The following is a 26,309-nucleotide window of genomic DNA, read 5'->3' as shown; positions in this document are numbered from 1 at the left end:
TACTACATCACTCCATAACGTTGAAATATATAGTGCTGTAAGCATCTCTTGCATGTAGCTATCAGTGCTAGAATAGTCACTTCTTGCAATGCAGCCCGTAAACAGGCGACAATCTGACGGTGTCCACTTCTACACTGAATGATTGACAAACTCGTGCAGGAGCATACGTTGGACCAAGAGGGAATGTGGCTATATAGAAATTGTGTGTGGTTTATTTGAAGAGGACGTTGAACTAGTTTAGTAACAGACGGCCACTTCCATTCAATGGCAACATGCCTCTGGTGCCAGGCATCCCACAGACTTGACCACGCCTGCGGCCTAATGGGAACTAAAATAGGCACATGCTAAGTGAACAAGAGTCTTACAGTGGCCATTCGACAGAGATGGCCCAATCTGGCAGAACTGCCGCGCTCGTACTGCCGCCGTTGTTCGTCGCAGGCTCAGGTCTATTGATCAACCCGTAACTAATCGTCTGCATTCCTTGTACTCTGTCTTATCATTACTGAAATTAGTGCCTCGTCGGCTAACAGACAGGTAATAGGATGATATCAAAGGGGCGTATATCATTTTGCCTGAGAATGCCCATTCCGCGTCTGGTGAACCACCGTTGCTGTAGTTATTGCTGCATAATAGACGGTTACAGTCCTTATCGCTAATTTCTGAGACTGTGAGATGCGTGATTAAAAGTGCGGATTCTTATCCAAGACAAGACTGACTCTGCTTGTGGAAAGTATCCATTTCGTGTATTCACGATTGTCGATATACCAAGCTACCGGAAGCAACTTTTGTACGCTGGAGCCGGTGACATATAAACCGTTGAAGGAATCTAGCGTATTGCACAGTTGGCCACGGCTTGTCTTCTAGACCATAGCTTAATCGGGTCTTTGCCGTTTATCAATCTCGACCATTTTTAGTACTGAAACCCTACACACAGAGGCAGATTGTGACGACCTATAATACAGTGTTGACAACCAGCCAGGCATATGTCACGTGCAAATTTTATCGAGACAGCTGAGCTAAGTCGCAGAGTTTGAAGGTCACGTAACCACTGAAGGATTGGCTGAAACCTCGTCGGCGTGAGACCTAACCCTGGTAACTTGCACGTGAGTTATGTCGTAGATCGACACCGTGGTTGTCGTGGCCAGAGCCTCGCGACGATATCACGACACATCAATTGCATCAGACACGAATTTCATCCGCTTCGCTGTTGCATCTTCGATCCAACAACAGCTCTATTTTGAAATTAGTCAACTATTGCCATACGCTTAGGAGGGAATTGATCTTTTGAAAATAGAGTCCGGATTGCCAGGTCGCAATCCCCACACTGTTTTTGACATCCATCCTTTCCTCGAGACCTAGCATGGTTAAGCTGAAAGAAATCCCCAGGACGGCAACGTTTGCATGGTCTCCTGGGCCACAGCTCCCATTTATTGCGACCGGGACGGTCGCGGGTGCTGTTGACGCTGATTTCTCATCAAAATCGACGTTGGAACTGTGGGATCTTAATCTTGTGGATAAGTCAACGAACGGGTTTCAGTTGTCAAGTCCGGTTGTAACTGTTGGTACTGAAGCCAGGTGAGTATGAGGTGGCAAATTATGACGTACTTGGTAGAGAATGGAATGGCTGATTTATTTGATAATGGTAGATTTCATGATTTGATTTGGGGAGGTATTACTGCTAGTCATCCGAGCGGGATCATTGCCGGTGCTCAGGAGAACGGAACTTTGATGCTGTGGGATCCTGAAGCTTTGCTGAAGGATGCAAGGTATGCCAGCTTAATTGAACCCAATTGAACGCAATTGATGGGAATGTGGATTATGATGACTGACACACTTGCAGCACCGGCACTCTCTTATCCAAGGTGGCCCATAGTGCTGCCATCAAGAGCTTAGACTTTAACCCCATTCAGGCTAATATCCTGGCATCTGGTGGATCAAAAGGGGAGGTAGGTTCCCAGCCATGGGTCTTAACATGAAAACGGTAGAGCGCGTAGAGAACTAATGCATGAGCAGATTCTCGTCTGGGACTTGGACAAGCCAAATATGCCCCTAAAGCCTGGAGCTGCGTCCTCTCGTCTTGACGAAGTAGAATCAGTTGCGTGGAATAGCTCCGTCCCCCACATCTTGGCGACAGCTGGAAACACCGGGTTCACGTCCATCTGGGACCTCAAGAACAAGCGCGAGGTACTGCATTTGTTCTATCCTGGCACTGGCGGTGGTGGTAGACGTGGCGTTAGCAGCGCGGTCTGGCATCCTGATAATGTAGGTTTCCACGAGTTTGTAGTACGAGGGTTTGGCGCTGAGATTAGTTTAGTCCACCAAGTTGATTACGGCCTCTGAAGATGACAGCTCGCCTGTCATTCTGATGTGGGACTTGCGAAATGCGAATGCTCCAGAGAAGGTCCTCAGCGGTCACGATAAGGGTATCTTGTCGCTTTCATGGTGTAAGCGCGACTGTGATTTATTGCTTTCCAGCGGTAAGGACAATCGGACACTGTTATGGAATCCCCAGTCGGGCGAACTGCTCGGAGAATTCCCGATCGCAACGAACTGGACTTTCGAGACTCAGTGGTATTCCAGAAATCCCGAGCTCTTTGCCAGCGCCTCGTTCGACGGAAAGATTACGGTGCAATCTCTTCAGAACACAAATAAAACTGATCAAGTCGCTGCGGAGCCGAAACCAGAGGGCATCGACTTTTGGGATAGGCCTTCGTACGTGGACACCCAGCAGCCCACATTCTCGCTCAAACAGCCACCTAAGTGGCTGCGTCGAACTGTGGGAGCGTCGTTTGGATTTGGAGGAAAGCTTGTGAGTTTGCAACTTGACAAGAGCCCAACAGAGACAGCAAAATCAATGGTTAAAGTCAATAGATTTGTGATTGAACCGAAAATGGCGTCTGAGACGGAGAAGTTTGAAGAGGCGTTAAATAGTCAGAATTTGGCCCCGATTGCGGAGACGAGGGCTGAGACTGCGGCGTTGGATAAGGATAAACATGACTGGAAGGTGTTGCTGGCGCTATATGAAAGCAATCCTAAGCGGAAGATTGTCGATTATTTAGGGTATACTCCTGAACAGATGGAGGACTTGTTCAAGAAGTTTGATGGAATGTCGTTGAATGTTGTCGAGGAGCCACAGCCAGTCAGCGGAGATTCGAAATTTGAACCAGAAGAATCCTCGCCAGAGAACACAAAGCCCGAAGCGTCTGATTCCATGTTTGGCGATTCCTCAGCGGCCGATCCGTTCTTGAGCAGTATATCTCAGCAGCCGACTCTAACTAATGGAACTGCCGATGCTCTTTATGGGCCCACAGGGCCGTTTGCTATTTTTAGCAGCGAGACCGCTGAGGCGGATAAATTCATTGCTCAGGCTTTGGTCCTCGGTAACTTTTCTGCAGCAGTTGATATTTGCTTGAAAGATGACCGTCTGTCTGATGCGTTTATGCTTGCTCTTTCTGGAGACGATGAATGCCGAAATAAAGTGCAGCAGGCGTATTTCAGGAAAAACACAAATGGCCCTCCTTATATCCGAGTCTTATCCTCCATTGTTGGCAAGAATTTAGCTGACTTGGTTGCTAATGCTGATATTGAGAATTGGAAGGAGGTAGTTGTGGCATTGTGCACGTTCGCCACCGATGCTGAGTTCAATTCATTGATCGCTGAATTGGGTGAGAGATTATGCGCTGCTAGAACGAGTGCCAATTCAGAGAAATCATTGGAGCTGAGACAGAGTGCTGCATTGTGCTTTCTTGCCGGATCGGAGCTCGGGAAGCTCATTAACATCTGGATTGAGGAATTGGCTGAAGAAGAGAAAGAGGCATTGAGGGGCGCCACCGGTGAGCTGTCGCCGTTTGGGATTCATATCAAGTCATTGCAAGACTTCATCGAGAAAGTTACCGTGTTCAGAAATGCTGTTAAGTATACAGATGCCGGAGATCGGACTGGCGGATCTGACAGTTGGAGTTTGGCGCCACTGTATGAGGCATATAGAGAATATGCGAATATCGTCGCTAGCCAGGGTTTTCTGGATCTGGCGCAGAAGTATTTGGCGTTGCTCCCGACTCAGTATCCACTGGCGTCCTTGGACAAAGAAAGAGTAGTCAAGGCTGCGGCGAAGGCTGTTGCTACTCCTCCGACTGCTACTACTGACTATGCGTCTCGGTATGGTAACGCTGCGTCGACCTCATTTTATGGGCAGATGCTGCAAGCACCAGCTGCCGCTCCAGTAGCAACGGCTACAGCTAAATCAGCATACGTGCCAGCTTCCAACCCTTACCAGCAAACTGCACCGGCAACTGCCGCGCCTCCGGCGCCAGCATCTACCTATGAGTTCCCGTCATCTAGAGCGTATGGACACTCATATAGGTCAAGCGTTACAATTCCCGCGCCGCCGCCACCAGTCGTGTCCCCCCCTACCATAACTCATCAGCAGGCGCCGGTGCCGCCGCCTCCGGCAAACGCAGGTACAGGAAACCACAAGGATGCTGGCGGCTGGAACGACGCCCCAGTCTTGAAGTCATCCGGCTCATCGAGGAAAGCGACTCCATCTGCTGTGAACCAGCCTATCATGTCACCGTTTCCTGGTCATCAGCCACTTGCTCCAGGACAAACTCCATATGCTCCGGCTCCCAGTTCGTCACCTGCGTTGGGAAGGCCCCCAACCACAAATATCGGACCTCCACCTGCCAATGCCAAGGCTCCACAGTCAATGACTGTGTCGCCTGTCCAGTCGCCGCCAGTAGTCAAAGCTGCTGTGAATGTTCAAGTACCCCAGGTTGGGTTTGTCTCTGTCGGGCAGCCTGCTGTTGGAATGGCATCCACTGCGCCTCCTACAGGTTCCACAATTCCACCACCGCCATCCGAAGTCGCTGTCCCTCCTCCAACGGCGGCGAGTAAATATGCACCATTGCCATCAACCGCTCAGCCTGCGCGACCGACGAATCCGTATGCACCGCCGTCTCTGACGCAGCAACAGCCACCACAGCGGCCACCCAACCCGTACGCACCGGTTGCACCACCGCCTTCGGCAGCCGCCCCACCATCGGCACCACCGCAGACTTCCTTGTTCGTGCCACCCCCACCGGCGGGTGCGTATACTCCGTCCGTACCACACGCTCGTGGGCCGTCGTCGATCGCTAGAACAGCCTCACCTGCGCAGTCGGTTGGTGCGCCTGCCAGTGCGGCCCAACCGCCCAAATATCGTATGTAGATGTACTTTTTGTGCGATACTTAAGGTTTAACGAGTGTTAGCATCCGGTGATCGTTCGCATATCACCGGTGACTCGGCTATTATTTACGAGATTTTGAACGCGGAGATGGCGCGTGTTAAGCAGAAGATTCCGGTACAGCTTTTTTTACTTGTTGTTTGTTAGTTTGAAATATGAAGCGGATATTGACATGCCAAATGCAGCCTTCTGTTGCCAGACAAGTTAATGACGCCGAGAAGCGGTTGAATATTCTCTTTGACCATTTGAATAACAGCGAGTTATTGACTGAAGAGACGATCAGAGAGATGGTCATTTTGGCAAAAGGTGAGTTCTGCGAATAGGCGCAAATAATGAAATGACTGCTAACAGCCTACTAGCGATGAAAGCCAGAGATTTTGAGACGGCGTATGCGGTGCATATTAACCTTTTGACGACCAGAACAGATGAATGTGGCCATTGGATGGTTGGTGTGAAGAGATTGATTGATGTGTCTAGACAGTGCTAGCCAGTGTGTAGTTTGTATCGGATGACATGCATGTATGAATATGCAGTATAGTATAGTTAAATGTTCTTACAATTACAATTAGTTAATGTTGGCATAACTTAGTTACCGATCGCTCGTAAAGGGAAATATCTCTGAGCCGTAGGGTATGAATGTATGTGGCATACACCCCGGTCGACGTCAATAGAACATGATCAGGAAACTCGTACCATATTCGCTATAATAATGTACATTCCACTGACAAGAAGTCACGCATGCAACTCCGAATCAATTTCCATAGCACTGCCGGCGACCTCAACACCATGACTCGGAACGGACCCGATGTTCTCGACATGCTGGTCTTCAGCACCCAGCGAAGGACCCCCACCTAAACTGTCAATTTGATAAATTGCAGTCTTCGTCTTCTCTCGCACGTCAAGCACAGGGTCTTGCTTTAGATACTCTAATTGCTCTCGTGCACCGAATCGGACAAGCGTCATTGCCCGTCGGCGGCAGTCAGAGGAATAGATCTCGGCAGATGAAGAAATGCTTTGTTCGAGCTGCGATTGGTCTGACGACGGGCCACCTGCTGAGATTTGTCCTGCCAATTGCGCTGCCGCGGCTTCGCCCGGTGCTCGGCTCGGTTCCTCGACCCATGTTAAATTTATTATCGTCCATACGCAGGCTAATCTGACTTCATAATTCTCGTGACGCATCAATTGCACTATTTTTCGCAGCACAGTCTCATTCCTGATAACAGCCTCCCTGTGACGATCGTCACCAGCTGCGATATGAACGATAACATATGCAGCCGCGATTATCACTTTGGTGTAATACGGCTGTGTCGATAGTAATTCTTGTTCCGAATCGTCCACTGCCGGGACTACACGAAGCGATAACTTGCGGTCAACTAGCTTGAACACTTCATCCACGCCGACGTTATCAAAGAGCATGTCGATATACTTCTCACTTCGCGCCGTAAGATTGCGGAGAAAATCTAATGCTTGCTCTTGAACTTGAATTTCTTTGTCCTCGCAGAGTTTCATGATGAGCGGGAAGCCGACGTGAGACATTACACTGTCCTTCGTATCCATGTCGTCGCCGAAGACCATGTGCTTTAGTGCCCATGTGGAATTGAGGCGTAGAGGGGTGTAACGTGATCTGGCACCGGAGACGACAAGCGGCAAGATGCCTTTATCTAAAATTGATTTCCGCAGCGGCGAGAAGTCGAGCACGAGATTACAAACAGCTGCCATTGCAGCTGTCCGAACTTCTAAATCTTCCTCTTCGTCGCCTTCATCTTCATCGTCTTCCTCCGCCGGAACTTCAGTAACAGTCGTTTGCACCGGCTCGTCATCCATTGGCTCCGGTTCGCTCGCGACCGTATCCACATTTTCCAGTAACGGCCGCTCTTCTTCCGATGGCACATCGCCCAGTAGGTCCACAATTCCGCACACCACCCCGCTTTCAACCATCGTTGTCCGCAGTAACCTCACACTGCGTGACAATGTCCGTAAAACGTGGCAAGCGGCGATCTTAACTTCCCTAACAGCAGGTGTATTCGCGGTGTTCATAACAGCGACAACAGCACCTAGTGCGCCAGCTTCAATAATCGCTTTACGATAGTCCTCGTTGTATAACCCCAGCGCTGACAAACAGAGTAAGCTGCCTGATAATAACTTGCCGTCTCTTTCGAGGATTCGTCCAGATGCGAAATGATTGTTTGGAGCAACTTGGACTACAATGGAAACAATCTTCTTAATGAGCCCAGCCTCCACACAGCGATCAGTCACATCTCCGCCTTCACGACAAACTATTGCGAGGGTATGCAAGATCCTGGGATCGCAATTTCGACCATGATCCCCGGCGGCAATAGCATCATCCAGCAACTTCATGAGTGTCGGCACAAGCGTCATCGCGAGAGTCGTAATCTGCGGCGCACGCGTCACGCCGGAACTAGACGTCAGCTCAGGCTTTCCGGAAGTGTATAGTGCAGTAAGAAGGGAAGCTGCGGATAACCGTGTTGTTGTGTCGGGTGCGCGCAAAAGTGCCAGTAATGGGTTTGTGAATTTCGGACCAGCCGCCGCGATTTGACGGGCAGCTGTTGGTGTTAGAACGTGCGCTAATGCGAGGATTGCGGTTGATTGCAGTTTGCTGTCGAACACTACACCGGAGGTTTGTGAGTTCTTGAACGAGCCATACACGAGCTCTATGAGTGGAGAGGTCAGTTCAGAACTCAAAGACTGCGCAGAGGAATGTGACGGCGAGATAAGCGGTACGAGAGTGCACAGTTTCGTTAGTGATTGTACATCCTGTCGCGCATAATTTTCGAAACAAGCGGTGGAGTAATGAGATATCAGCTCGGACATCGATGTCGCGAGACCAGGAAATTGATTCACTAGCGACGGCGTCGGTCGCAATGTTAGCAGCGTCGTCAGAGTACGTAAGCTAGCGAGTAATAAGGCGGGAGGCGAGTATTGTGTCAATGTGGTCACTAAGGTAGATAGCGTCGCAGGTGTAAGTAATCGCGAGGAAATCTCCGGATCGCCTTTGAATAATCGTCAACCAATCGCCCAGTCCCTGACCAGTCTCTCCACTTACTATAAGCAAAGCTACTCAGTACGACTCCAGCCTGGATCCGACACTCGTCAGACATTGGATCCTTGACTCCATCCTCTTGCGTGTTGATTATACCCAGTAGCTCATAGAGGACTCCGCGATCGAGATAGGCCGCCTTTTGCTCACTGTGGCCGATGATCGAGTTTTTCAGCGACCGCAATGCACGAAGCTGAATTCGTCGATCGTCGCTACGGAGGTACGGCAACAAATCATCTTCTGCTATCATGGATGCAAAGATTGGCGACAGAACATAAGCTAGTGGCCGCTGATGTAAATATCTTTGGAGCGTGCGGCAAGTGTTGATGAGAGCGCAGTGCACATTTAGTGTCTGCGGCGGATTGTGCATAGGGATAGGGTAAAGATCCGCTGTGGCTGTTGTTTTGCCATCGCGATCGGCCAACATCAGCAGAACCTGAAATCACAATTTCGCAGATTTCATATTCGTTTAACTCGTAGTTACTTTACGATTAGGGCCAATCAATACTCAGTGCATGTATTATCCTGATATCAGTGGTAAACTGATTGTACTGTCATGGACACAACTAGTTTCCCCACCGGCTCTCCGGATTACCTGATTCTCACTGACTGACCGCGGCTCACCTCGTCGACAGCTTGCTCACAGTCGCGGACGACGACATCCGTCATTCTTCTCACTCGAGTTCGCAGCAGCTGAATGGCTCGCGAATCCGGGACATACACGCGAGTTCTAGGTCTTGCGCACAGGGATATTCTGATCTGCCAGCGGTTGTCCAGGACGGAGCACAATACTTCCCGTACGTTTGAACAAAATCTATCTGTACCTAAATTACATACAATATGCTAAGCACAATATGACCGTAACGAAAACAATTACCACTGCTAAACACAATGCCCATAAATTCCAAACATAATGATCAACCAGTACCAAAAACGTACACTCTATGACTACCAACACTCTCTTCTCTTTCCTTTCCGTCCGGTTCAAATTTCATGTCTAAAGTCTCACGGTATAGCCTTTGTACAAAGCCTTCGCATGATATGACTTAATTGGAATATTAATGTCTTCTGTTGGACTCGTACTGTATATCCAAAGTCGTCTGGCGAAGCATCACAGGTATCTTTCCGCCACCTATTCTTGCTGATTATGCTCGTCAGATCGTATGTCGGGTGGTCGTTCTGGCTCTGATTCTTGCAACACATAGACCGAGCCCATACGCGCCACCATACGTCGGTAGTACTCATCCAAGGTCTTGACTGAGGGAACAACTCGCCACCCGACCCTCACCAGGAACTCAACCTCAAGAAGGTTTAATTCCGTGAGAGAGACACCACCAACCCTAGCATAATGTGCGTTTGTACAGAAACTGTCGCATAGACCTTTACTTGCGACTGTAGCGGCTGTTATTAAGAAACGATGTACGGTTAGAGAATTTATCGTGAAAGATGATAAAGCGGCGCAGAGCAAGTCGATGTAAAATACCATTGAGAGCAAGGTCGATTTCTCGAGTGAGCAGAATCGTGTTAGACGGTGGAGATAATCGCGATGAGAGATTAATGGCGGCGCTCGGGAATGGAAGCGTGTTAGTTGTGAGGGAACCAGTGGCAATGCGTCATTCAACTTTATGAGTTCGCTTAGCATCGATGAAATCAGTAAAAGTAGGTCCTGAAGGTCACAGTTAAAGAAGGATTGTGGTAGAACTTTTGGCGATCTTTTAGATGGTGACGCAGATCGCTGCCGTGATGTTGCCGCTGATGACTGCGTTAATGTAGTTGCGGGATGCGATGATGGCGGCGTCTTTCTAGCTGGCATTGCAGAATCAGAGTCTGTAGTCGTCGGCGTTGGCCTGGGTAATATGCTGCCCTTCGCCCTTGGACGTGATAGAACAGGGGAATGTAGATGACCATGGAGATGGCTCTGTGAGACTCGCACTTGTGATGACCCGTGAGGGGTACGACTATGGTGGCTGTCATGGTCTATCGCAGGCAGATTAGAATCGTCAGCGAATTGTGGCCGCTGGCGAGGTGAAGGTTCGTGTAATTCTGCGTTGGCACGCTTCGGCCATAGTGTATTTGGCGGCGTCATTGACGAAGGCCTCGGAGAGATCGTAGACTATGAACAGGTCGGTTTAGTTGGGAAACAATGCATAAAATACTTAATAATGCAAGTGACATACAGACGCAGACATTTCGACCTTTTTTGCAATCTCACTCGTCATGACTCCAAGAGGCTGTTGGCTTTCATTCTCCATGTCACTTCCGTTCAGATTTTCTCGACGTTTGTGGATCCAAAAAATTCGACCTTGCTGCAGCGACGGTTTGCGTTAGTCTTCTGCCTCGGCTAACCACAGAGACCGTCTCTCGTCCTAAATTGTTGCAGATTTCTTATCGGCAAGTAGATCTAATATTCGCGCTTCAACGTCAGGAGCAACAGAAAAGCTCAGTGTCCTACGACGGTGACGGCACTCAGACATTTGTCGATCACAAACGACGACACAAACCAAATCTCGACCAAGAAACCTTCCCAAATTGTTCTAGAGAGCGGAGTGTAATATAGGGCGAAGAGTTTCGTCACTGGATTGTGTGGGTGGAGATAGCCGCCTCGGAGATCAATCGTGGTGGGGGATGGGCAACATAGGCCACACTTCGCAGCGCAGATGGTCAGACACCCGTGTGCTTGTCTTTGCTACCGCAACACGTGCACTCGCAGAGAGAAGAGCGACGTGCTAGATTGGTTCTTCAGGCCAACAGCACATCTGTCTGGACTGTGTCCGACTGTGCTAGAGTTGTCGGAATAATTTGTTACCGTTAGAAAAGCGCCATTCGAGAAGTCACGCACGCACACTAAACCAGAATACCCTAGCCCTGAATTAGCACAATGTTGTGCGATTGTGCCATACATGTCGCACATTGGTTTGAACCCTAACCCAAAACCTTAAGTGTCAACGGTCAGGGGATTTTTGGTCAGGGGGGCGTAGGCACGTGCGGCTGTCCGCAGTCTTCTATTTGCTCGGGAACCGGCATACTAACAAATGAAGGCGAACGCAAAGCAGGGGGTATCGCGCCCTGTTTTCTGTGAGGCGACACTCGAGAGACGCGTGCGAGTCTTGGTCCAACGTTATCGGCTACTTGTCACACTCAGTTTTTGTATGATATCGATAACGCTGTACCACATGGCAATCGATATCAATGATCAATCACGCATGTCTAGCGCACAAAACTGCATTGTCCGTCTAATCCAATAATATTATAGAATCACATGAAATGAATTCATTCATTGGTTTGATCTCCGGTAGCAGATTCTCAGAGTAGTGTCGTGGCCAGACCAGAATACCATTGCCACCAGACCTTAATGTCAATATTAAGATAATTCACGAGATTGACTCGAATGCGCCATCTCGGAGAATGACACACAAAATCGTAACCATAAAAATCAGACCGGTACATACCAAACATCAGCACGCCGCCAAACCAGCGCAAAGGGTAAGCAGTTATCCAGGATGACATTTTAATGTCAGAGTATGCCTTCTTACCTGGGGAATCATGCTACCCTAGTGTGCTATCAACAGAAAGTTTATCATTAGCACATTCACCGGGGATTATCCGTAGATCACCGTAGTCACCGTTCTCTCATGAAGATTTATATTTATGCCGTCTTCAACTTCAACATTTTATCGAACTTGGTCCAGTTTTCTTGTTGTCCGGACCACCACAGTCTAGTTCATGCCACAACATGCCATAGGCCCTGCAGTCAGCAGCGATCCGGGGCCCACGACCATCTCTCTGTACAGTCATCGGCCTAACCAACGACAGCCTTATATCCACCTTCTCGGGCATCGAGAACTACAAACCTGCTATAGTAATATGACATCATGCAAGCGTGTCGCGGCTGACCCCTTGCACGTCCCGCACGCATCAATCCCCGGCTGGTGCTGTATCCAGTGACAAAATTGGCCGTGTTCGACAGCCAGAGAGTCAATCCCAGTCTGGTGCCCGATACGATGAGTATCACTAGCACTTGCAGCAGTCAAGTTGTAGTGATGTGCAAACACTTCAGCTCGTTAGCGTTATTTTCAGGTTGGACATCCTGTAGTGCACGTGATTGTTAGACGTACCCACGCGACATAATAATCAACATCCTGTGAACAGGTTCTTTTTACATATGTGAGTTAGGAGGTGTAGAAACCATCTCAAGCTTGACAAGACCCTAAGCGTTCTATAATCTGATGCTCGGCGCGCATCTTGGATGACCCTAACCCACTGAGAAACAGGGAGATCATGGTGTCAACAAATATTGGACCAACTCTGCAGTAGGCATCAACGGAAAATCCTACGTCGTCGACAGTCAGACACGACCTGATTGGATAAAAAGGCTACAAGCATATCATCGGTTTCTAATTTCTCGGAAACAGGCAATTGGAGGTTCGTAATCACGTCGACCTGCGCAGCCATAATAAGGGTTAGGGTCTTTTTCTAACGACACGGGGTACGTCATATTGTTATCAAACGAATATTTAGTGCAGCCCTTTATCCATAGATCGGACCGGGTCTAAATCCCGTCTCGGATATCGTTGATATATGGGCAATTTTGGATCTAACATGAGTGCACTCGACCCCGCCATTTTGTCTGCCCTCCCCGGTCCCTCAACGGACTACACGCTCCCGTCATCCATCTACTCCAACGCCTCGTTCGGCACTACAACACATATCAATAAATCAGGCGTTCCAACATACTTCCTTAAGTATGCCCGGTCAAAGTCTTTAATTACTGGGGAATATCGCGCATTACAACTAATTTCGCGGGCTGTCCCGGGCTTCTGCCCCGTTCCCGTCGCGTCAGGACAGTTCGGCGATGGATCGCGGTACTTCGTCGTCGCAAGCTTTTTGAAGGATTTAAGGTCCGGATCGGGAAGAGTCTGGGAGCGCAAGTTGGCGGAGCAATTGGCAAGGTTGCATACAGCGGCCACGAACGATTGGTATGGATTACCCGATGGTCTTGTAACATGTTGTGGAGCCACCGAGTTGCCTAATCCGCCTACCAAGTCATGGCCGGAATTCTATGGAGTGCATCGACTGCGGTTTATTCTCGATGAATGTATGAGGGCGAATGGACGTGATAGTGAATTAGATCGAATGGGCGATCAGGTCGTACAGGAAGTGGTTCCGCGGCTATTAGATCCTGTCAAGTCATCGCCGTCGTTAGTCCATGGCGACTTATGGGCGGGCAATGCGGGCGCGATAGACGATCCCGACACAGGCGAGATAGTTCCAGTTATATACGACTCCTGTGCGTTTTACGCAGACTCTGAGTTCGAACTGGGCATTATGAGGATGTTTGGCGGATTCAGCTCGGGCGGATTTTACAAGCGGTATCATGAACTTGTACCAGAAAAGGAACCTAAAGACGAGTATGAGGACCGGATTCGGCTCTATAGGCTGTTTCACGAATTGAATCATGCGGCACTATTCGGCGGAGGATCGTATGTTGCCCAGGCTAAGAGCTCGATGAGGTCATTGATTCGGAAATATGGCCAGTCATAAATAATACGGCACGACATAGAGGCATATACTGATTCCAATCGTGTGGCATGGAGTTTGGCAGGTAGCCGTTGATAGAAATCAGTGGGACAGGGGCATGAGAAATTTTTTATATAACGCATTACGACTTGGTAGGCCGCAATAGTTTTCGGCTAGACGGCAGGTGTTCTCTCCTGCTGGTCGTATATGCTGTGCTTCAAGAAAGGCCAGCATGGCAGCAGAGGTATTTCTGCTACCGAGCAATCATTTCCATCATTCGGCCGACGCGGGCATATATCTTATCTGTACGGATCCATCTAGACCGTATTGCCGGCAGCCTGTTTATATCTCCCGCAGTATACAGCTAAGTGTTGATGACTTGTTATGGGCGATCTAGAATCTTGAAGCTGGAATCTGAAAGCCAGAATTAGCATAAACCGACCCTATAGAGGAGACTAGACAAAGTCAATCTCATTGGGACCAGCGTAGTAGGTAGACTTGGGTACAGTAAACCTTGCAACCGTATACTTGAGCTGTATTTTGAAACGCACCATCTAATTGACAACCGAGTCCATGTTAAGCGCAATACAAGGACTAAGCTATTTTCCTTTCTGCTGACTGCTAGGCAAGTTTAAGGGGTTGAGCGACTTTTTCTGCTACGATTTCAAACGAGCAAATAAAGTGCATAATAATATTTACGCTTTACGTCCATTCTTTCCGCGAAATTATGGTGGATGGGTGTGCCTTTCAGTGGCCATGCCGATGTAGAGATCGCAAGAATTGTCTGTCATGGGCAACCAGGTCACCCAACGGGGATTCATTATAATAATAGCGGAGCACTCAGGGGCGAGTTATCCCGTTGCACTGTTCAGCGCTAGCTTGGTGTTCTCACGCTAGTCCCAAAGAAGAATGATCGGCGTACTCCCTGAATCTCCCGTGAAACATATATTCACAATTTGACACATTCCTATGGCATATACCGTCTAGGATCACGCTAAACTCGTCTATTCGCATACGCTCGGCTGGACAAGCGAGCGGATCTGCGCTCTCAGGGTTTCGGGATTTTCATTTTCAGACCCTTAGTGGTAGCTCACAGAGCCATTCGGGCACCGCAATGGCGCGTCCGAGAAGCGTTTGTTAGACCACCATCTTGGTTAGGTTACAAAAGGACGTTTTGCTTGAAACGATGGGGATCTTCACGCATTAAAAATAGTCCCGCGTTAAATAGTTATTCCGATGCTGCTTACTGAGGGCCAACGCCAGTACAGGTCCATGCTGCCCCTGGATACGAGAAAGTACAACCGTGTCGACGATTAGGCTCCTTCCCACCAGTTCTGCGCTGCGGCTTGCAGACCGCACCACAATCGCAAGCCACGGCGCCAGACAAGTAGGAAGCACTAACTGCGTTGAATCGAAGCGAACACATGCGGCCGCCTCTGCGCGGTCAGGAGAATTAACTTAAATCCGGTGCGGCTCGCTCAGTATATGCCCGCTGCAGACGTTTGGCTGCAGTTCGTGATAAAGCAACCGGTGGGCTTTCACCATCATCCTTCTGCTAGTTCTACTCTTGACTCAACGTCGTTTTCCAGTGTTTCCATTAGCTGTGTCAATGCTATTACGTCCCGTCCACCATACCCGACTGCTCGTCGTCGGATGTATTGCCTTGTGCTTCTGCCTGAGCGTGTACTTCTCGGCGTCCACGGCTAACTTTGCAGTCGGCACCGGTATCAAAAGCGCGCACTTGATGAGACAGGCAATTGGCAGAACGCCATTCATAGGTCGGACTCCGCGCCAATGTGTGGACGCGTACAAAATGCCGGGATACATGCACACGACCGAAGACAGAGAGGAGACGCGCTGGATTCCTTTCTATCCTTCCTTTTTTGACCTTCCAGCGCTTCCGGAGACTGAGTATCCTCATCCAGAGGACATGGGCGACATTCTACTCAACAATCGCACCGTCGACGATGTAATCTTGGGTACGGCACCAGTACCATGGTTCCGATTGTTTAGAGCATACTATGAGTATCTCAAAAAAGTCGCCGATGCGGAAGAAAAACAGCAGCCTGTGCCAGAACTGAGTCCGCTAGACGAGTTCACCCGCGACCACATGTCCTGGACCAAAGACCGGCGCGTTCTGCTGATGGGCGACTCCGTGGACCGGTCGCTATTGGAATTCCTCTGTGAAGACATGGGACAACAGTTCGTTGAGGAAGGTGGCAAATATCTCACGAAGCAGACGACGGCATATTGCCATATCCCGCTAATCAACATCACCTTTGTGCAATGGCATATCGCCGGAATGTACACGTTTCGTCCAGAATGGTGGTGGATGCCCATGAAAATCGTCAGTTTCGAAGAGCGGTACAAAGAAATCTACGAACCGGTCTCAATGCCCCGCTTGATCGGCCATTCTGGATCCGGACCTGACTTGATACTATTGCAATCCGGGTTATGGGACCAAGTCGCGTTTCTCTCTGGTGCACATTTTCATAAAATGCAAGCTCTGCCAGAGGAGGATCGGACGGCGTTTGTGATCGGACGGCCGAGGGACCCATTAACGATAGATCAGCTGCGATTTGTATCGAAGCGATTTATAAAGTTCGTCGAGTTCATGAAAGATGTATTCGGGGATGATGTGCCAATGATGTACCGCTCCTCCGCCGTCCGGAAAGATGGCAAAGATGAGGATGCGGGTATCTTGTCGATCGACCGCATGTTGCGTTCGCTTGTCACAACAAAATTCAACATGGAGATATTTGAGTGGTCGAAACTTGCGTATGGCGCGACAGGTGAATACAAGGATTTCATTCATTTCAAAAAAGGTCGAATGTCTTGGCTATTCTCTGATATGCTGTTGCACTACTTGTTTCGAGCGTCGGGAGGCGTAGAGGTTGAGGGAAATGTGACGAAATGGCCACGGGAGGAGACTATGCATGGTTTGAAGAATAATTGGGACATGTGTCACGATTATTTAGTCGATACAACGAACCGTTAACGGGAATTGGTCTGCATTAGTAATGTTCGGTGTAGCAATTTGTACTTACTGGTCTTGGTGTTGGGATATATAGTGTACTATAGATAGATTTAGCTGGCGAGTATGGATGGTTTGGAACGAGTTGTCTTTTGAGAAACCGACGCGTCGCTGCACACCACGGCATACACTATTATTTAATTTGCCTTCGATGCTTCACTGGTAATTCCCATGAGTATCGGACTATATTATACGCTCAAAATCTGAAACCTGGTCACTACAACACGCTCTTCCCCGGACTCTACTGCCGCCAAATCCTTAGTATCCAAAGCGCCCGACGCTAGACCCAAAGAAGGAAAGATGATGGTTGGTATACTCTCCGGACACTGCCATCGAACTGGCGGAAAACTTGGAATTACAGGGTTAGGCTATTTATTTGACACCTACACTTTCAGACTTACACCACATTTACCTCGCAATGGTTCTGACTGGAACGAACGCTTGGCTTGCATACGGTTGCAAAAAAACCCAACTGCCAACTCAGATCGCGACATGTCATTTCTACAAGGTTGCGATGGATTCTTTACTGTATGTTGGGTTATATTTGTGGATATACAACTTGGAAGACGCAGGGATCTGTGCCAGTAGCACGGTGCTGGTCAGATTGGATACGTGAACAAGAATCTACTAACAACAGATTTATCATCACATACACTTCCCGTCTCTCGGGTACGTCGTAGGGTCTAAGTCATGTAAAAATGGAGTAAGAATATATAACGCGGAAAGAACGGCTGACTGTACAACGTCTAACAAACGGCCATGACACTGTATCATTCTTCACCTCGGGCCCAATTTCTCCAAAATGCGAGGTCCCTGCTCCTCCCACTCCTCCTTCGAAATCCACCTAAGTTGTAGTTAGCTAAATAAACTTCCACGAAACAAACGTTGGTAGGTGAGACTGTGGGAAACCACATACATATGCTCCTTATCCGCCATGATGTTGGCCAACACTGCGCCACCCAAGAAGACCATATGGCGACGTCGAGGAGGATCTTCGATTCTGACCTTAAATTTCTGCGGCCAATCGTCAATATACATTCTTCACCCGCCCTAAATCACATTGACATACACTTAATCGCGTGGGATCACCATTCAGCACTCTCGTCAGCCACAGCTGCTTTAATTCCTTCTCCAGTCGGCTAGGCAAGCCGGGATACATGCTTGAACCACCAGACAAGACGATGGCGCGATACAGGCTTGATCGGACGTCAACGTCTGCGGCCTGGATAGTGTTGAAGAGGAACTCGGCAATACCGGGCTGTTCAACGTCGACGAGATGTGGCTGGAATAGACATTCCGGAGCTTCAAAGCGCTCTGACCCAATCTTGATTGTACGACCATCCGGAAGCTTGGTGTACATTAGCACCGATTCGCTGAAACAATCAATGATTTACTTACAGTATAAGACTCAACCAGGACGGTGGTTTCGACAGCTAGTTTGGCGTCTAGCTCAAGATCATAACTAACATAGCATAGTTTTTCCTTGATTTGTCTGACGGTCTCAAAATCAGCCGTTCGATTGAATGCATATCCTCGGCGAAGCAAGAGGTTAATTAGCTGGCGCGTGACATCACGACCAGCAACGTCAAGACGTCGCGTGAGATGATTGAGCACGACGGATTCATACACAGGTACAATGTGAGTGACACCATCACCTGAGTCGACGACGACGCCAGATGAAAGACCTACATTATATTAGACATTGGCCTGCGACATCGCATTTCGACACATATCATACCCTGGGCATAAAGTGCCAAAACTGCCTGGATGGCAACGTACACGCCCCCAAAGTTATACTTGTCAAACATTGTCTCCACCATCTTTTCTCGATTACTCAATGGATTCATCGGCGGCTCGGTCAAAAGAATCTTCTTGCCAGTCGTATCGATCTGCATTCGCTCGTAGAACGCATAATCCCACAGGTGTCCCATGTCTTCCCAGTTCTTAATGATTCCGTTCTCCATCTACATCATTCCCTACTCGTCAGCCACGCATCTCAAAAGCTATTGATGAGTACAGAAATATGCCATACCGGATATGAAATCTGCAGCATTGTGCGCACAGCGCTCGCTTCGTCGCCCGCCATGATGTCCTTAATCTCCACATTCCCCGTACGCTCCTCCGCTCGCAATATCGGACGGCCGACGATCGACGGGAATGTATGATCCGGGAAATTCGTACCGCCACGACCGATCTTGACGAAACCGGTACCTTGGTCGAGAACTACATCATCAATCGGTTAGCAACGGGAACGATTACGAAAGCTTGAGATAGCCTACGAGTGCGAATGAGGAAATCAATTCAAAATTGGCTTACCAATTGGTTGCTCCGCCATGGCGACTAATATGGGTTGGGATAGTTACCAAGGTCCGGTAGTGGTTGATATGTGCACTTTAACGTAGAGTCTCGGAGCCTAAGGACACTGTTGAGGTCTCCTCGTAAGCGTCGTCCAGCGTAGCCTCAGAAGTCAGAACGCGCATGGCTCCGTCACCCGGCTGTGCACACACCACTGGACGTTTAAAGCCAGGAATCCACCAGGGTTTGATGTCATTTGAAGTCAATCGACCTTAGGTCTGACAGCTGGATACTTGAATGCAATATACGTCTGGTTTTCAATCCGCTGGCAATCGCTGATGACCTCCTCGTTCCTTTATTTACCAAAACCACACTCAGTCTAAGAGCCAACCAAAGGCGCACCAATACACAACCCAACCGTAGATCATACAGCCTGCCGAAAATCTACAATATTTCTAACATTGTATATAATATGGATTAAATCGATCCCTGCAAGTATAATTACGCCCCTCCGGCTGTTGCTGCGTCTTCGACAATAGATTCCCTGTGCGGCATCCATCTATCGTTCTGTCCTAGGACGCGTCTACGCTCTTCCTCTGCTGCGGCGATTTCCGCGTCCGTGATGGAGTCATTGTCGCTGCCGATTTCTTGCCAACTTGCGTACGCAAGTAGGACAAAGGCAATAGCAATTACCAGACCGCCGACAATTGCACCGAATGTCAAAGGAGTTGAGAATAGAATCCAGTCGCACAGCGCGACGAGGAAAATGGTGAGCAGCGCCGCCACACTGGAGAGAACCGGGGATGTGAGGGACATCAAGGTCAGGAAACTCCCCGAGAATGCAACGTTTGCAAGTACGGAGACGACTAAAACTAACAGCGTCTCCCCTTGCGGAACTTCGAATTTCTCGATATCAAGGAAGTCGAGAATTGGAAGCAGAATCCACAGACACGTGCAAGTGAATAATCCCATCGATGCTCCGAAGACGTTTGCAAAGAGTGCTGACCGTCGAACAGACACAGAAGATGGCGGGCAAGCAAACCGCTTGTATAGAACCTCATATAAGCCATACATGACTGCACCAGCCCCAATAATAATGTTACCCATCATCCTGTTGGAAGCGAACTCATCAGGAGACGGCGTCGAGCTCTCGTCTCGAGTATCGCCAGGAATCCAGGTTGTCGGGAAGTATGAATCACCGTATGCAACGATCAACACTCCAAAGATAGCCAGACCAACACTAAACATCTTGGACCACTTGAACGTCTCGTGTAATAGTGGTACGGAAAATGCGTACGCAAAGAACGCCGAGCAGTTATAAATCGCAGTCACGTCACTGGGTGTAGTAAGATTCACAGCGATATACCATGTGCTTCCAGCTATAGTAAGTGCCAATGTAACAAGACTGGTCGTCCGAACCAGATACCAAATTGGCGATACTTTCGATTGGTTTGCCGTCGCAATGATACGGAGCGTTGATGATATTATGCGCTGATGTTTCCTAAATATTTTCGAAAGAGAAAGTCGCGGCGAAAGAAGCCATAAGAATACTAGCTGGATAGGAACTAACAACATGTAGGAGCTATGTGTCACATAGAGCAAGAATATGGGCTTTTGATAGCGCAGATCCTGTGCTATATAGCCGAGAGCCTCGGTCTGGATAACAAATGACGCCAGTGCTACTACTAATGCAATCGCGGAACTACAGTATCTGTTAGTACAAGCCTCTCGCAGGTACAGCTAAACACATACTATATATATCGTCTCCGATGGGACAAGTTTTCTTGAAAACCTGAATGTACCGATCGGCCGTCGTGATCGTCGCCGGCGCCTTGTCCTTCGTAATCATCATAATCATCGTCTCGTCGCGCGTGCAGATACCGGTATTCTGAGCGATTAACACTACTCCGATTAAACGGCGACGACATTATCAGCGGTAGTCTCCGTCCGCCAAACGGGTCTCTTTTGCTCCCTCCACCAGATCCTGAACTGTTTATGCTGCCACCACCTGTGACTTGATGTGATATCGACTGGTAGACTGTTTCGTCGTCCGACGAAAGAGCAGAAGAGTCGTAGGTAGCAGACATCGAGCCCGCAAGTGACTGGGTCGGGGATAGCAGGTCAAGCGAGTCGGATCGCTTAAGGGGTGGGACCGCTGTCGGTTTAGTGCTCTTCGTGGCGGACATTGTGATGCGACTGAACTATATAAATATGACGGAGAGGGGGCGACAAAAAAATGTTTATCCGAGGAAGCTCCTCGGCTAAAAGGTTATTAGATTGTGAGTCGCAGCGTTTTGACTGTACTATGCTGCGAGTATTCGCTGGCAAGATGATGAGAACGTGAAAAGCCGATTAAGACTCGTAAAAGTCGTCCGGTTCCCCGGATTGAGAGTCGACTCACGTGCCGGCCGTCGCCACCCCTGGCACAACTTCCGAGCCAGGCTACCGCACACGCTACCCAATGGATGCGATTTTGTAGCAACAAATACTCAATCGTGATACTAAATTAAGTATCGGCAAGTTCAAGACTATCAAGCTGTCGTCAGCTGCTCAGCTGCAAAGAAAATGCTATTTTTAAATTTGAAAGAAGATGGATCAAAAAAATCTACGCAGGACGAAGAGATGGTTTTGTAATTATAATTTATAATATTCAGAAGCAGAGAAGACTCCAACTGCGATAATTTGCAGATCTCAATTCCAGATCAGTTTCGTGATAGACTTGTGGGTGCTCAGTCTTGTCAGCATAGGTGATTGATAAGTCCCAGAAAGTCCTTTTCTGATCCAATCAATCTCTTCATTTACCACTGGCTTTGGTAGACTATTTTTTTTTTTTGGCATGCGGCTACGTCGGTAATGCCAAGAGACAGCAGAACTAAGTGTTCTTGATTATTACATTACCACGCTGTGCCAGGAATCGACTTTGAAGTTGCCCCATAGTTATGATTTGGGACGAATTTAGCCCACAAACTTTGTAGTCGTGCACACATATATACTTATAACTAATATACAAAATTAACCAACGCACCCAATGAGCAGCATATATTCCAATGCATCAACGTGCAAGGCAACCCTAGTTCGATCATCATTTCAAGCGAGAACTGCTATGTATGCCCGACGAATATCTAGTTTTAATGAATACATGTCCAAGAACCAGTTAGATCAGCAAACGCTCAATTTTGTCCTTAATGGCGAAGATCTGGCTCTTAAGTTGGCTCGCATCGTTGCTAGTAACGCTAGCGGAAATAACAGGACGGGTGACACCGCAGGCGCGACCAAGAGCGACCTTGGAAGGCACGAAGACGTAGGGGACGTTCTTGTCTTCGCACAGGAGGGGAAGGTGGAGAATAATTTCTATGGGCTCGGTATCGGCGGCCATGATGATGAACTCACTGATCCCACGGTTGAGAGTCTTGGTGGCTAATAAACACTGTCAGTATCACTACCGTGCGATCATCTAAATGAATATGGTAATATGTGCTTACCCTCGTTGGCACCCTTCTTCAACTGGTGATAGTGAGTAGCTTGCTGGACCAGATCCAAGATTTGCTGAGTCAAAGCCGCATCGGCAAGAGGGAAAGCTATCGAATTGTTAGAACTATTACCATCAAGCGCGAATTTCGGTAAAGATAGCGTACCCTTGGGATTCGGAGCAGACATTTTGCAATACTATATTTGCCAAGACAAAATATGACGGATCGGACTGAAAACTGGGAATAAATTGTACCGAAATATAGCGAATAAAAAGGGTTCCTTGCAGAGCTCGCCCTTTTCTATCGCAAGATTGCTGTCACGGTAGAAATTGTCCTCAGGTGGTGAAATTTGAAAATGTTCAGATGAATGTGCGATGGCCGAATTTTTTTTGCCCTTTTGACCGAGTTGACCAAAACATTGAGTTTGCAAACTTCGAGTTTGGGTAACTACGACGCCGCTGACAGGTGTAGAATCACGTTTTGAAACGTCATTTTGCCTTTTGGCCCTTTTTAAAGTTTCAAGTTTTTAAGAAACGATGAGCACAATAATACGAGGGTACCAGCCCGCAACATGCGTTTATGGAGTTGAATTAACCAGATACCGCTGTTGCTGGACTTGCACTAAAACTGTAAGATCAGTCGTAACACGTAATGTGTCCTCAAGAGTGGAAGTCGTGCGAGGGCATGAGAAACCTGAGGCTCAACAAAGTGTCTCTGACACGAAGCCTTTGGATGCCAGATCAGATGATTCCGCTGGACTGTAACTTCGCACAAGCAGTCGGTGGCAATAGATGAGCCACAAATGATAGAGTTCAATATATCTCAACCATTTCACGAATTTGGAGAGCATCGTCCAGCGAGCCAGCTCAGCTATGCTCATGGAGTATTAGGTCGCCGGCAATGTGCTCACAACACACTCTCGAGTGAACCAGACGCGGGACTCGTGTAAAGCGAGAACATTAGATCATGACCCTAACCCGGCGTGTTCGGATCGGTGAAGCTAAGGTTTAAAAATCAGTTGGCCGGTAAAGTAGCAACAGGCCGGACAGGCGTAGACTAAAACACTAGTGACAGAAGAGATTTGTGGCGGAAGAACCCTATCGAGTCCGGACAGAGGCGAGGAGGTTTGGACATGGAGCGATAGATAGTGGTCGACCTGCGATAAGGCCTGGCTCCTTGTATCGCTCCAAGTGGTTGCTGCGGCCAGGTTTGCCTGCAGCGTATCCACCCGCCCTGCGCGGTTCTCAGTCCGCGCGTACTATTCAGCACGAACGCCCAGAGGCCAATCATATCGTCCAGATTAGGTAAGTTCTGGCCCCGTGGCAGCGTCTCTCCCTTGCGGGCGCTAACCTTCTCTCGGTTAGAGCATCTTGTGCTAGGCCACACGCGGCTAGCGCGCCCTCTGAATGCTCGCTGAATGCTCGTCCGCGGGCCTGCGATATTTAGTGTTGCCCACGCCCACAATCTATTTTCCCTCGTTTCCGTCCACCTTCAGTCGTCCGTCTTAGCATCTCACCACTTCGTATTCACCACGTTTTTGCATCAATCCATCCTTATTTCTCCTTAAACTTATCAGAAATGGCCACTGAACTTTGGTATGTCCGGTTTCTAGATGATTTGGCGTTGAGGAGGGTGAATGCCTCGAGTGTGACATTGGAATATGTGCTGACTTCTAACTTCTAACTACAGCCCTGTCTATGCTGTATGTCTCTTCTCTTTTCATGCTCGCCATCATTTGTGTTGCGGAAACTGCAATATTCGATGGATTGGAAGGGGGATTGGTTTTTGACTTTTTGGTTGTAGCCTTTCTTTGGTGCCATGGGAGCCACCGCTTCCATTGTCTTCACCTGTAAGTTGGAATTTTTCAGTGGCTCAATGCAATGTCATTTCATCTGTTCTGTAAGAATTTGATGGATTGGTTGGTTCTATGGAATTGATGCATGGATTTTGTCGTTGGTTATTTCCTATAGTAGTTGACTAATGGCGCAATAGCTTTCGGTGCCTCTTACGGTACTGCTAAGTCCGGTGTCGGTATCTGCGCTACCGCTGTCCTCCGACCTGACTTGATTATCAAGAGTATGTTCTAATTTTCCTAATCGAGATTTGTATTCTTCGGATGCTGACGCCATCGTCAGACATTGTTCCTGTCATTATGGCTGGTATCATTGCTATCTATGGTCTCGTCGTCTCCGTCTTGGTCTCTGATGGCCTTGCCCAGAACCAGGCTCTTTACTCTGGCTTTATCCAGCTCGGTGCTGGTCTCTCAGTCGGTCTTGCTGGTTTGGCCGCTGGTTTCGCCATCGGCATTGTTGGTGATGCCGGTGTCCGTGGCACTGCTCAGCAGCCACGTCTCTTCGTTGGCATGATTCTTATTCTTATTTTCGCTGGTATGTGGTCCTTTTTAGTTCTATCATGCGCGAAACGAAGGAAGGCTAATTGATCTGCAGAGGTTTTGGGTCTTTATGGTCTTATTGTTGCTCTTCTCCTCAACTCCCGCGCCACCCAGGACGTTCAGTGCTAAGCGGTCTATTTTATATATATCAGTTTATATATAAATTACGAATCCCATCGCAAATCTCTCCCTCATACTTCATTAAAAACAAAATTCATTATATATAGAGTGTTTTCTTTCGGATGTCCTTCTTTATTTTGCCTTTTTGTGTGTTTTCGGGGAAATCAGGAGTGGTTACAAAGCGTGTTTTCATGTATTAATTATAAATAAAGTTGGCATTTAAGGGGTTTTTATAATTTAATGGTCTATATGTTTTTAGAGGCTGTGAATGATGCGAACGATTTGGTAGAGGCGACAACTCATAGAGTCCTGGTGGTGTTACGAAATATAATCTGATGATGAAAAGCATAAAAAGATTTCATACGATTTCATTTTCCTGACAACATTGCTGTACATGCGCATCGATTAGTGTATGTCGATGATAGATGTCGATGCCTTCGTCTCCTTGGGAAAAGGCCGATCATCAGGCGAGGACGAAGCCATCGAGGCTAAATTTCATGCGCGAAGCTGGGTGGCGTTTGTCGGCCCACCCCATTTGGGCTGGCGTCAGATGTGGATAAGCTGTGTTTCACGGATACATACTACATGATATGAGCCTTATACGGTGCCAATTCTAGACTTGCGTCCGATAATGTTACCACGCTCTGTCATCGATGATATGATAAGTGCCGGCATGATGTTATTGAACCGGATGTTGATGTAACACCAGCATCTTTGAATATGACCGTAAACATTTAAACATCGTGCCGCCGAAAAAAAAGTTGGCTGTCGGGGAATTACGCGCTCGGATAGCTACAATACTGATGAACAGGTTCATCACTAGTCGATGATACTCCAAAGTCTCTGAAGGCACCCATCCTAACTCGATGAATTGCTGTGACGCATTATGAATTATTTGACGCGTATACTGTGTAGTCGCAATTAACAATAAGATATTACAACCGTAAGTGTAGTTTCATTTATCACGTCGTTTCAGCCTCCGGATGCTCAACAACTGCACTAGGTCTCTTGAAACTATTCTCGTTGCCTCGGACCATTCGACAGGCCGTTTGGAAGGGTGACCATTCCGAGCCGAGCCTGTCGCGCTGTTTGCTTTGTTTCGAACTATTGGGAACACGGGTCGCGAAACGAATAACTGAGACTGTTCGAGGAACACGATGCCATCGCAATTAATCAATACGAAACGCCAGAATAAACGAGT

At 48.3% G+C, this 26,309-nt stretch overlaps 9 protein-coding genes across 9 annotated transcripts; 4 read left to right on the top strand and 5 right to left on the bottom strand.

Annotated features, from left to right (window-relative positions):
• The first annotated feature begins 1,128 nt into the window (after positions 1 to 1,128).
• On the top strand, positions 1,129 to 5,742 carry POJ06DRAFT_261049 (uncharacterized protein). Its single transcript, XM_056188558.1, has 8 exons — positions 1,129 to 1,575; positions 1,647 to 1,766; positions 1,841 to 1,946; positions 2,014 to 2,262; positions 2,315 to 5,198; positions 5,248 to 5,339; positions 5,408 to 5,528; positions 5,582 to 5,742. Exons 1-8 carry the CDS (start codon positions 1,361 to 1,363, stop codon positions 5,707 to 5,709), a joined length of 3,915 nt encoding a protein of 1,304 aa, XP_056040766.1. The 5' UTR covers positions 1,129 to 1,360; the 3' UTR covers positions 5,710 to 5,742.
• Positions 5,743 to 8,583, bottom strand: POJ06DRAFT_297195 (armadillo-type protein). Its single transcript, XM_056190598.1, has 2 exons — positions 8,287 to 8,583; positions 5,743 to 8,233 (listed from the first exon to the last, which is right to left on the bottom strand). The coding sequence occupies exons 1-2, from the start codon at positions 8,528 to 8,530 to the stop codon at positions 5,955 to 5,957; spliced, it is 2,523 nt and encodes an 840-aa protein (XP_056040765.1). The 5' UTR covers positions 8,531 to 8,583; the 3' UTR covers positions 5,743 to 5,954.
• Positions 8,584 to 9,412: 829 nt separating this feature from the next.
• On the bottom strand, positions 9,413 to 10,532 carry POJ06DRAFT_240643 (cyclin-domain-containing protein; the record flags this gene model as incomplete). The annotated part of the gene is made up of 2 exons (XM_056186100.1): positions 9,413 to 10,393; positions 10,458 to 10,532. The coding sequence occupies 2 exons, from the start codon at positions 10,530 to 10,532 to the stop codon at positions 9,413 to 9,415; spliced, it is 1,056 nt and encodes a 351-aa protein (XP_056040764.1).
• Positions 10,533 to 12,879: 2,347 nt separating this feature from the next.
• Positions 12,880 to 13,821, top strand: POJ06DRAFT_270960 (Fructosamine/Ketosamine-3-kinase; the record flags this gene model as incomplete). Its single annotated transcript, XM_056189478.1, has 1 exon — positions 12,880 to 13,821. One exon carries the CDS (start codon positions 12,880 to 12,882, stop codon positions 13,819 to 13,821), a length of 942 nt encoding a protein of 313 aa, XP_056040763.1.
• A 1,208-nt stretch (positions 13,822 to 15,029) lies between these two features.
• On the top strand, positions 15,030 to 16,907 carry POJ06DRAFT_29314 (uncharacterized protein). The gene is made up of 2 exons (XM_056190415.1): positions 15,030 to 15,327; positions 15,387 to 16,907. The coding sequence occupies exon 2, from the start codon at positions 15,407 to 15,409 to the stop codon at positions 16,793 to 16,795; it is 1,389 nt and encodes a 462-aa protein (XP_056040762.1). The 5' UTR covers positions 15,030 to 15,327; positions 15,387 to 15,406; the 3' UTR covers positions 16,796 to 16,907.
• A 430-nt stretch (positions 16,908 to 17,337) lies between these two features.
• POJ06DRAFT_261039 (actin family) lies at positions 17,338 to 19,251 on the bottom strand. The gene is made up of 7 exons (XM_056188557.1): positions 19,148 to 19,251; positions 18,864 to 19,054; positions 18,570 to 18,795; positions 18,230 to 18,516; positions 17,901 to 18,179; positions 17,748 to 17,845; positions 17,338 to 17,675 (listed from the first exon to the last, which is right to left on the bottom strand). Exons 1-7 carry the CDS (start codon positions 19,164 to 19,166, stop codon positions 17,609 to 17,611), a joined length of 1,167 nt encoding a protein of 388 aa, XP_056040761.1. The 5' UTR covers positions 19,167 to 19,251; the 3' UTR covers positions 17,338 to 17,608.
• Positions 19,252 to 21,453, bottom strand: POJ06DRAFT_227487 (uncharacterized protein). The gene is made up of 2 exons (XM_056185748.1): positions 20,879 to 21,453; positions 19,252 to 20,828 (listed from the first exon to the last, which is right to left on the bottom strand). Exons 1-2 carry the CDS (start codon positions 21,310 to 21,312, stop codon positions 19,628 to 19,630), a joined length of 1,635 nt encoding a protein of 544 aa, XP_056040760.1. The 5' UTR covers positions 21,313 to 21,453; the 3' UTR covers positions 19,252 to 19,627.
• Positions 21,454 to 22,280: 827 nt separating this feature from the next.
• Positions 22,281 to 22,783, bottom strand: POJ06DRAFT_270956 (50S ribosomal protein L30e-like protein; the record flags this gene model as incomplete). The annotated part of the gene is made up of 3 exons (XM_056189477.1): positions 22,281 to 22,543; positions 22,609 to 22,704; positions 22,762 to 22,783. 3 exons carry the CDS (start codon positions 22,781 to 22,783, stop codon positions 22,281 to 22,283), a joined length of 381 nt encoding a protein of 126 aa, XP_056040759.1.
• Positions 22,784 to 24,069: 1,286 nt separating this feature from the next.
• Positions 24,070 to 25,466, top strand: POJ06DRAFT_261034 (V-ATPase proteolipid subunit C-like domain-containing protein). Its single transcript, XM_056188556.1, has 6 exons — positions 24,070 to 24,191; positions 24,286 to 24,298; positions 24,400 to 24,445; positions 24,589 to 24,672; positions 24,732 to 24,983; positions 25,044 to 25,466. Exons 1-6 carry the CDS (start codon positions 24,175 to 24,177, stop codon positions 25,115 to 25,117), a joined length of 486 nt encoding a protein of 161 aa, XP_056040758.1. The 5' UTR covers positions 24,070 to 24,174; the 3' UTR covers positions 25,118 to 25,466.
• Positions 25,467 to 26,309: the final 843 nt, after the last annotated feature.

The sequence above is a fragment of the Lipomyces tetrasporus genome, assembly GCF_029532465.1.
Source record: "Lipomyces tetrasporus strain NRRL Y-64009 chromosome Unknown POJ06scaffold_11, whole genome shotgun sequence".
NCBI classification, from domain to species: Eukaryota; Fungi; Ascomycota; class Lipomycetes; order Lipomycetales; family Lipomycetaceae; genus Lipomyces; species Lipomyces tetrasporus.
The sequence above is the reverse complement of the archived record's forward strand: the minus strand, read 5'-3'. Positions and strand labels throughout refer to the sequence as shown.